The sequence below is a fragment of the Chrysemys picta genome, unplaced genomic scaffold (genome assembly GCF_011386835.1).
Source record: "Chrysemys picta bellii isolate R12L10 unplaced genomic scaffold, ASM1138683v2 scaf506, whole genome shotgun sequence".
Lineage (NCBI taxonomy): Eukaryota > Metazoa > Chordata > Testudines > Emydidae > Chrysemys > Chrysemys picta.
This window is the reverse complement of record NW_027053213.1, coordinates 35,706-45,535: the sequence shown is the minus strand read 5'-3', so window position 1 is coordinate 45,535 and position 9,830 is coordinate 35,706. Positions and strand designations below refer to the sequence as shown.

The window sequence follows — 9,830 nt, the reverse complement described above, 5'->3', positions numbered from 1 at the left end:
ATCCCGGCGGTCTATAGCACACCCCAAGCACTATCCCAGGGGAGGCTCTAGTAGTTCTTTTACCCAATGTGAGTAATGCCCAGACAGACTCCGTCTTATCCATTCCATTGCTTATTATTTCTTTACAGTTTACCTCATTATTGACATACAATGCTACTCCCCCACCTTTACCTTTGATCCAGTCTTTCCTAAACAGCACATACCCTTCCATACCTGTACTCCAGTCATGACTACTGTTCCACCACGTTTCAGTTATTCCTACGATATCCGGTTTCATTTCTCGGACAGGAGCTCCAATTCCTCCATTTTGTTACCTAGGCTTCTCGCATTGGTGTATAAACATCTTAATTTATGCCTTTTGGCCTCTCTCACATTCATTCTCCCATTTGATATGGACACCGTACTGCTAGTATGACCCATTAGTCTGGTATCCACCGCCCCCCCCTCCTTATGTCCAATCTCTTCCCCTTGGCTGTATCTGTTCTTATCTCATTGTTCTCCCTCTCAATGTTATAATCTGGTGTGGAGATTAACTGGACATCTCCCAACCGTCTCCCCCAAATTCCTAGTTTAAAGCTCTTTTGATGAGATGAGACAGCCTCCCTCCCAGAAGTCTATTTCCTTCCCTACTCAGGTGAAGTCTGTCCCGTGAGAACAGTTTTCTGTCCCCGAAAGCCTCCCAGTGGCCATACATCCCAAAGCCCTCTTTATAGCACCACACGCTTAGCCAACTATTTGTCATCACAATCCTTTCACCCTTTTACTGCCCTTCTCTAGGAACAGGCAGAATCCCACTGAAGATGATCTGAGCCTCGAATTCCTTAAGCGTCTTCCCCAGCCTGGCATAATCTCCCTTGATTACTCTAGCGAGAACCTAGCCGTATCATTTGTTCCTACGTGAAGGATGATCAAGGGTTTCTTACCTGCTCCTTTTAGGATCCTTTTCAGCCACAATTCCACATCCCGTATCTTAGCGCCCGGGAGACAGCACACCCTTCTGTTCTCTGGGTCTGCCCTGGTTACAGGCCTGTCCAGCCTCCTCAGTAAGGAGTCCCCAATCACATACACTTGCCTTTGCCTGGTGGCAGTGCGATCTACTAATCTATCCCCTGTTCCCTCTAGTTGCAACCCTTGTCCATTCCTATTTTTCCTTATAGTCCCCCTTACGTCATCCTGTATCCTCCCGGGACCCAGAATTGGTGCTGTCTCCATCAACTCCTCCCCTCTTTCTATGGGACTAGCTGCTCGTCTCTTTTTCCTCACCCTGCCCCCTTCAGTTACCACCTGCTGCACCCCTTCCTCGTTCTCCAAACACCCAAACCTGTTCCTGAGTTCTATTTCTCCTTCACTGGCCCTCCTTTTCCTTTGCCTGCTTCTCACAGTCACATGCTTCCACTGCCCTTGTTCTCCCCCCGACATTCCCCCCTCACAGGTCTTAGCCCCTGCTACCACCTGTGCCCCTGAGCATTCCCCTTCAGCCCCCACTTGCCTTTGCTCCATCAGGTGCTCGAACCCCCTTCTAAACTCTATCAGGGTATCTACCTGCATCTCCAAGCCTCAGATCTTTTCTTCCAGCAGTTCTATTAGGCGGCATTTCATGCACACATACCTCTGTTCAGGTACCGCTGCTAGGACCATGTACATACCGCAGCTGCCGCATGCAATCATCTGCATTGTCACCTGCGGCTTGGCTCATGGCTGCTGTTGCCTGGGCCCGCCTGCTCAGCTGTGCCCTCTGCACCTGGGGAAACACAGCACACAGGGCACCATGCCCTCCTGCCTCCCCTTCCACCTCCTCCAATGGAACTCCCACTCAAACTCCTGTTAGCAGCCCTGTTCACTGCCTCCTGTGCCGCTGCTCGCAGCTGTTGCCGCTGCTGGCTGGGTGACCGCTTTTATAGGCCCTCTCCTCAGCCAAGCTCCACCCCCAATGAGGGCTCATGCTGCCCCTACAGGCCTCTACACATACAAGCAATACAAAGACAGACACAAATACAGGTACCTTCTCCTCCAATGGAACTCCCACTCAAAGATCTGTGTGTGTCAGGGCACTGGGGGTCTGTGTGGGGCATTGTTTAGTTGTGGTGGTGGGGCTGTGGGGAAGGGCACTGGGAGGGAGGGAAAACCCATATAAATTGACACAAATTGCAAATTAAAACTTTTTAAATGTATAAGCATTTTACTCACTTGGGCGCATTTGCCTCATGGCACACAAATTTGAACTCTGCTTCAAAAATTTGCACAGAAGAAATTTTTCTTTTACCTTAATTATACTATCTTAGGAGCCCGCTATAACATAGTACCAAGGTTCAATACAAAGTCATATAAAAGTTATACAAAAATGCATAATGCAGAGAGTTATCTACAACTGCATTGATTGACTGCTGTGTGCAGTAATATAGTGACCCCTGGACCTACAGGCTTCCACACACCACAAAAAGTGCCTTGCTAGTGTGCCATGCGCCGTGAGATATCTCTTCTCTTTGTGTGTGACTGTGAGTGTTTCCCTTGTGTGTGAATTTATTCAACAAAATCTTGAGCTTCATAATGGATACCATGAGTGAAAAGAAAAAGAGAAAAATAGAATCAGAGCACAGAGTTTTCAACATTGAATGGACGAATAAATACTTATGTACTATTTCCAAAGACAAAATACTGTGCCTCGTGTGTCGCGAAACGTTAGTCGTTCCGAAAGAATACAATGTTCGGTGGCACTTTGAAACTAAGCATCCCAATCTCGCCAAATTGAGCCCAAATGAAAAAATAATGAAAGTAGCCAGTTTAGCGAAAAACCTTAGTAGAGAACAGCAAATTTTCAAGAAAGTGAGCACTGAGAACGATACAGTTACTAAAGTAAGCTTTAAAATTTCTAAGGAAATTGCTGCTGCTGGGAAATGCTTCACAGAAGGTGAGTTATTAAAAAAGTGTATGTTGATTGCTATATCTGAGTTATGTCCAGAAAAGAGGGGAATATTTGAGAATGTCAGTCTATCACGCATGACTGTACGGAGAAGAATAGCTGACATTTCTACCAATTTAAGTGATCAGTTAAAGCAGAGAGTCAGTGAATTCTGCTTTTACTCCCTAGCTATGGATGAAAGCACTGATTTAAAAGACACCGCCCAACTTCTTATTTTTATTAGAGGTATTGATAAAAACTTTGAAATTACTGAAGAACTTGCTGGCATGTGCTCCATGACGGGTCGCACAACCGGAAAGGAAATCTCCAGTGAAGTGATAAAGTGCATGAATGATAAGTCGGGATTAGATTTCACAAACTTGGTGGCCATTTGTACTGATGGTGCTCCAGCTATGTGCCAAAAAAATGTTGGAGCAGTTACTCTTCTTGAAGAATTTATCGGGAGAGAAATAACCAAACATCACTGCATTATACATCAGCAGGTTTTTTGTAGCAAAGTCTTAAAATTTGAGCATGTAATGTCAGTGGTAGTTTCCATTGTAAACTACATCCGTTCTAGAGGACTAAAACATAGGACATTTCGAGCCTTTCTTGAAGGGGTAGACACCGAGTGCAATGACTTAATCTACCATACAGAACTGAGGTGATTGAGTCGAGGAAGAGTGCTCCAGCGTTTCGTTGCTTTGAAAGAGGAGGTAGCAAAATTCCTAGAAAATGGGCCAATAAAATTCCCAGAGCTTGAAAATGAGTCCTGGAATCAAGATCTCTTTTTCTTTTGTGATATTACAGCACACCTGAATGATCTCAACATTCAACTTCAGGGAAAAAATCAACTTATCTTTCAAATGTGTGCAGCAGTGAAAGCTTTCAAAATGAAATTGAAACTTTTCAGAAGTCAGCTGTCAAAAGGTGAAATGTGTCACTTTCCCACTTGTGCACAGCGTATCCCTCAGCACAAACACACCGAGTTAGGAGAAAAATATGCAAAGCACATCATTCTTTTGATTGAAGAATTTGACAGAAGACTTACTTTGTCTAAAGAAGAAGACGTCCAGTTGAAGCTGATTGAAGATCCCTTTTCTGTGGCTCCAGAGGAAGTGCCACTAGATTTGCAGTTGGAGGTTATTGAACGTCAGTGTTCGGCAGTTTACCGAAATAAGCACAGAGAAAGCAGCTTGCAGCACTTCTACAAAAGTCTGGACAAGGAATTTGCACTGAAAATGTTCAGCATTTTTGGACGCACTTACATATGTGAACAAACATTTTCCATCATGAACATGAATAAAAACAAGCAACGTTCTTCTCTGACTGACGACCATTTGGAAGACATTATGAAAATATCCACAAGATGTTCCGGCGAACGCCGTTCTCTGAGTGGCTCGTAACATCCGAGAGACAATTCCACCAATCAAGGGGTGCAGGCAGCCCAAAGGCAGGCCCCCTATTACATGGGTGCCTGAAGTCTATTCCGACATTGGGCTCTCGGCCCGTCAACACAGGAACGGATCAATGGTGAACAATTGCTACGGCCGACCGTTCGGCTAAGCGTTGAAGAAGAAGTATGGATTTAGGTATCTAACTATTGACATCCATGTTTGAAAGTGCTGGCCCAAGTGTCTAAAGAAAAGTGAGATTATATAATGTCAATGGATGGTGAGATGAAGGGTTTTATTTAACTGTCCAAGGGGAACTAGAGGCCTGGATCATACGAACAGCCATATTCGATCAGACCAGTGGTCCATCTAGCCCAGCATTCCATCTTCGGATCGGAGGCTAATCAGAAGAAAGGGAAAAGGTCATTAATGCCGTGGCTGATGTAATGAACCAACCATCTTGCAATTCGTTCCATTATGGAAGGAAGACAGAGACGTGAGAGCAAATGCCCTTGGTTTTACACTAACAGTCTTGTCACCCTTTTGTTTAGCTGGAGCCAGTCGCCATCATTCTGCTGAGTACTGGGGTCACTTAAACTCATCCCCAGCTGCCTACATCTCATGGGGAACAATGCAGGTAATTACCACAGGATCATGCAGGCACTGGCTTCGGGGCTGGGGTGGTGGCTCAGCTGACCTCCTCCAGTCACCAACTTCTCTGTGGGAACTCAGGGCCCTCCTGAGTCCCATCGGTGGCTTTGGGAAAGGTCCGGGCCACCCAAGAGATTTCTGTCAGGAGCATTTTCCCTCTCCTCCTGGCCAGTCAAGCAGCAGAACAGGTTCCTGAATCTAGCTCCTAGGGTCTGAGGTGACTGGTTTCTGCCACCATCCCGAACTTGCTGAATGGCCCGTGAGACACTGACACGGACAGAGGAATCCGGATCTTGCTGCAGGCCACTGAGAGCTGAGACAGAGAGAGGAAGCTCAGGTCAAAACACATATCGTATTAGCATGCCCTAGCACCTGCACCATGGGCCTCTGTATCTTCCACAGGGGCGGCTCTATGTTTTTTGCCACCCCAAGCACGGCAGTCAGGCGGCCTTTGGTGGCATGCCTGCGGGCGGTCCGCTGGTCACACGGATTCAGCGGCGTTTCTGTCGGTGATCTGCCGGTCCCGCGCCTTCAGCGTACCTGCTGCCGAATTGCCGCCGAAGCTGCGGGACCGGCGGTCCTCCCGCAGGCATGCCGCCGAAGGCTGCCTGACTGCCGCCCTCACGGCGACCGGCACGCCGCCCCCCCGAGGCTTGCCATCCCAGGTACGCACTTGCTGCGCTGGTGCCTGGAGCCGCCCCTGATCTTCCACAGCAACTAACTCCTCCCAGATGCTCTGGACCCACCAGGGCTATCAGTGTCATCGCCAGCTGATAACCGCTTAAGTCCTCAGGGACATCTGCCCTTGGCAGCACCATCTTCCACTGCATTCTGGGGCATCCACCTCCTTAGCACCATCTCCCTGACACATGCCAGGGCCTCTCACCCTGCCTGGCATTTACTTTCTCCTGGTAAAACCTTCTGGCACCTGGAGATGGAAGTGATGCCTGACATCAGAGAAAACAAAGCTGGGACTGATGTCCAGGCTCTCCCAACAGCTACCTCTGGCCACGTCTAAATTGAACTCAATGCAGCAGCATGGCGGGGGAGTTGCACTTTTTCCTAGACTGGTTCACAAGTGGGAGGGATAGCTCAGTGGTTCGAGCATTGGCCTGCTAAACCCAGGGTTGTGAGTTCAATCCTTGAGGGGGCCATTTAGGGAACTGGGGTTTAACAAACAAACAAACACTATCTGGGGATTGGTCCTGCTTTGAGCAGGGGGTTGGATTAGGTGATCTCCTGAGGTCCCTTCCAACCCTGATATTCTACAAGGAGCATGAGCTCTCCTTCCACATGCAAACACAGCCATGTGGCAACTACTTACACTGAAGTATCAGCTCCTTCTCTTGCCTGACCATGGCGGGCTCTGAGCTTTGAACAGTGCAACCTGGAACGTACAATGGAAATGAATCTTGCAGGAGTTTTCACCTCCCCTGGGGCTACCTTTTAAAAAATGTCAGTCTTTCCAACAAGCAAAACAGCTTTCAAGTGGTCCCTGGGATAATCAGACAAGTCCACAAGCTCCAAGACAAAGAAGCTCATGTCTTGGAAGATACAGAGAGCCTGATTGCCAATGGCTATGGTATTGCTGCAGTCCCACAGGGATTCCAGTCGGTGGAGCTGGAGGATAGGGTTGTAATTTGCTCCAGGCCTTTTGATATAATCCCCAGCCCAACTGCCTCAAGGGCAGGAAATCTAGACATTAGGATCCCAGGGGGTTAATTCTTGCTGCTAGTGCCCTCCAAGCAGAACACGGGACAACCTCTCAGATAGAAGTTGCTTAAGAAAAGTCGTGGTTACCGATAAAGATGGCTGCTGCCCGTCGTATTGGAGCCTGGGGGCTTTGGAGGTGATCCAGACATTGGAGCAAGATGTCAGATACGCTCTTGAGCTTCAGCACCTAGGAATAGAAACCAAAGAAGCTTCTTGTTGCTGGGGCCGCAGGGTGAGGAGAAGAGAGATTTCATCTCCAGGTAGCTGCTTGGCTTGGAGGGGTGGGAAGAATGCAGCTCCCATCTCCATGTATCCTGGGGGCGACCATCTACATGCCAGGGAGTCATTAAATGACCATTTCAAAGTGTCACCAGACACATTGCTGGTGTCTGAGCTGCTGGCACTGCAGGGCTGGAGCCTGGCACTAGAGAACACTGAAGCCTGGTTGTATGGGCTTCATCTGGGGAGGACATTAGAGAGGGTGCAGAGCATAGGAAATACGGTGCAGAAGTGGCCAATGGGCTGGGGTAAGGTGAAAAATGGGGACATCCAGTTTCCTGCAGGATTCGGAAGGCATTTTTGCCATCAACTGATTCTTTATGTTGTGAGCTTTCACCTCCGTACTGAACTCCTGGCCAGGTCTGGCTGTTCAGATCTGACAGGCACTGGGAGGAGTGGGGGAGTTGGGTGCTTCTAAGAGGAAGCCAGAGTGCAGTATGCTAGTACTAGACATGCAATCAGAGCAGTGAGTGAGGGAACACGTTTCCGGTCCCACATCTAGAAGCAGCACTCACGAGAAGCCGATTGTTCACTTACAGAGTGCTGGCAGATCTTGTCCACCACCCGGGGATGGGTGTGCCAAGCCTTCTTGCTGTTAATCTGCTTAGGACAAGACCATCCCAGGAGCTGAAAACACCCAGCCAAGGCTTTCTGACACCTCTGCAATACAAAATGGGACAAGGAGAGTTTGCATCATGAGAAGAGCTGGAATCTGTGGTCACTCTGCAGTGAAAAGCCAGCTGAAATGATCAATGAGGGAAAGGAATATGGGGGTCACATGGTATCCTGCTGACCCTTGGTGTCTCTTTGTTCCTATTAGTGGAGGCTCCTGGAGTTTGATCTTCATGGTGGCTGCAGTTCAGTGACTTAGGAAGTGGCTGCTGGGAGCGATAAAACATCTCCACTTGTGTGTCCATTGAAGGCCAGGGAACTTGCTTGGGTAAGCGGATAGGGCTGAGATTTTTCACTTTTGGGAGGCGGCTCTGGAGACAGATCTAGCAGGAGAGCTGGAGCAGTCAGGGCCTGCTGCACCAGGGAGCACATGGCAGCGGGACTCACCTTGCCCACGTCAGGGTCCTCGTCCTGTAAGTGAAGGAGCAGTGGGACCAGGCTGCGGGTCACTTCCTCCTGCAGCAGGGGCTTCTGCCTCCTCTTCACCGTGTTAAGCAACTCTGTAAAGAGCATGATGGCAGCAGAGCGCACCTGGGGTCTTACCTGTGATGGACACACAACCATGAGGGGATCTCACTGAGGGAGCTTCACACTCTCCTTACAGGGTGAGCTCGGCACAATGCAAACCACAGATAGGGGCCAGTCTGACTAATAACTCCATGGTCTGCCCACCAAGAGGGCACCCATTTGCAGAAAGGTTTGGGTGAAGGGGCAGACAACACAGGTTAGGACAGTGGTTCCTAAATTTCCCTGGAGGCCTCCTGTAAGTGCTGACTCCATCCACAGTGAAGGGCTCTTTGGAGGGTTTCTTTAATGGGTTCAACACTTTCATCGTTTCATAGCATTTAAGGGTCATTCATTCATCTAGACTCCAAAGCACAGGACATTACATTTCACCCCATGACCACTACATTGAGCATGTTAACTTGAGTTAGATTAAAGCAGATCAGTCCTCAGGAGACCAAACGGTTGCATGCCACAAACAGAGAACACGAGAGACCAAGGGGTCACCAATGCCTGAGGCCCAGGCAATGGCTCGGAACTGATCAGGTCAGATATGCCACCACTACGACTCCAGTGTCACAACACTGCCTGGCTGGGGATGGGCAGGTCAAGAGATCCTGACTTACAGCATCGAATAAGGGGATTAGCTTCCTGGCCACGCTGGTGAGCTCACTCCCATCCAGGCTCTGCAGAAGGTTCTGAACAGCTGAGATGGCCTCCAGAATACTCCCATCATCCATCTCATCCGAACCCCAAAGGATGGCAGGCAGCAGGGCCTTGACTTGGTCCACCTACACACACACACACACACATGGGGGGGCTCATCAGATCTCCCAGCCCTCCAGTGAGTACACGCCACAGTGCCAGGGCTGTGTTTATTCTACCCCGTGGCACCAAGTCAGAGAGAAGCTCCGTCTCCACAGTCGGAGGCGTGGTGCTTTAGAATCGATGGGGATGCCTGACGAGGCAATCAGTGAATCCTAACCCCGTCCCGGGTCGTTCTGGTGTAGGGTGGGCAAAGCTGTGGTTTGCTTCGGGGCTTTTCTCTCTTTTCTACGTGCTATTAATTATTATTATAGCAGATGCTGGCAGCAATCTCCATAGTTAAGGCTGGTACACAGTTTCCATTCTAGTTGCTCCTTTTGATACGCTCCTAAAAACATTCCCTTTTTGGATGGAAATGTTCCATGCTGTCTCCCCAGTCAATTGTGATTTTTTCCTGGGGTGATTGCGTCTCTGAGCTGTAGGGCAGTTTTTCCACTTACAAACAAACAAACGAAAACTTCTAGCCACCTTCTTTTCCCATGCGGACAATCCCCCAAAGGGTGAAACTTGGGGAAAAAATCAAACCTGGCCCATGGGGAGTCCTAGGTGAGAGCTGAACCCTCTGCAAAGTTTGAGAAACTTGGACCTGATAGTGCAAGGCATTGAAATATCATTTGGGGGCAGGGCCACAAACACTCTTTAAGAGAGTGCTCTGCCTCTCTCAGGGCCAGAGACTTTGGGGCCAGCCAGCTCCATGCATTAATCAGATGCAGCGGAGGAGGAGAGAACTATTTTGGGCTGTCAGGAAGGAAGGGGAAGCAGGAGCAGGGGGGAGTGGCTCCTAGAGTACCCTGGGAGGGAAGGCAGGGGGAATCTGATGGGGGAAAAGGGCCTCCAGGGAGGAAGCCTTGGGAAGCAGTCCTCCCCCAAGAGAACAAAGTACTCCGCAGAGC

At 49.1% G+C, this 9,830-nt stretch overlaps 1 protein-coding gene across 1 annotated transcript; it reads right to left on the bottom strand.

Annotated features, from left to right (window-relative positions):
- Nucleotides 1-1,959: 1,959 nt before the first annotated feature.
- LOC135978893 (maestro heat-like repeat-containing protein family member 7) lies at nt 1,960-8,121 on the bottom strand. Its single transcript, XM_065579607.1, has 5 exons — nt 7,996-8,121; nt 7,474-7,596; nt 6,745-6,844; nt 6,269-6,331; nt 1,960-5,257 (listed from the first exon to the last, which is right to left on the bottom strand). Exons 1-5 carry the CDS (start codon nt 8,119-8,121, stop codon nt 5,022-5,024), a joined length of 648 nt encoding a protein of 215 aa, XP_065435679.1. The 3' UTR covers nt 1,960-5,021.
- Between the last annotated feature and the right edge of the window lie 1,709 nt (nt 8,122-9,830).

What these genes read in the sequence shown, in the direction of transcription:
- LOC135978893 (XM_065579607.1), bottom strand. Translation starts at nt 8,121, where the DNA reads ATGCTCTTTACAGAGTTGCTTAACACGGTGAAGAGGAGGCAGAAGCCC. An exon ending in ACAAGATCTGCCAGCACTCT is followed by an intron (nt 6,845 to 7,473) that starts GTAAGTGAACAA and finishes TTCTATTCCTAG; the next exon opens with GTGCTGAAGCTCAAGAGCGT. An exon ending in GGCAGCAGCCATCTTTATCG is followed by an intron (nt 6,332 to 6,744) that starts GTAACCACGACT and finishes TGTACGTTCCAG; the next exon opens with GTTGCACTGTTCAAAGCTCA.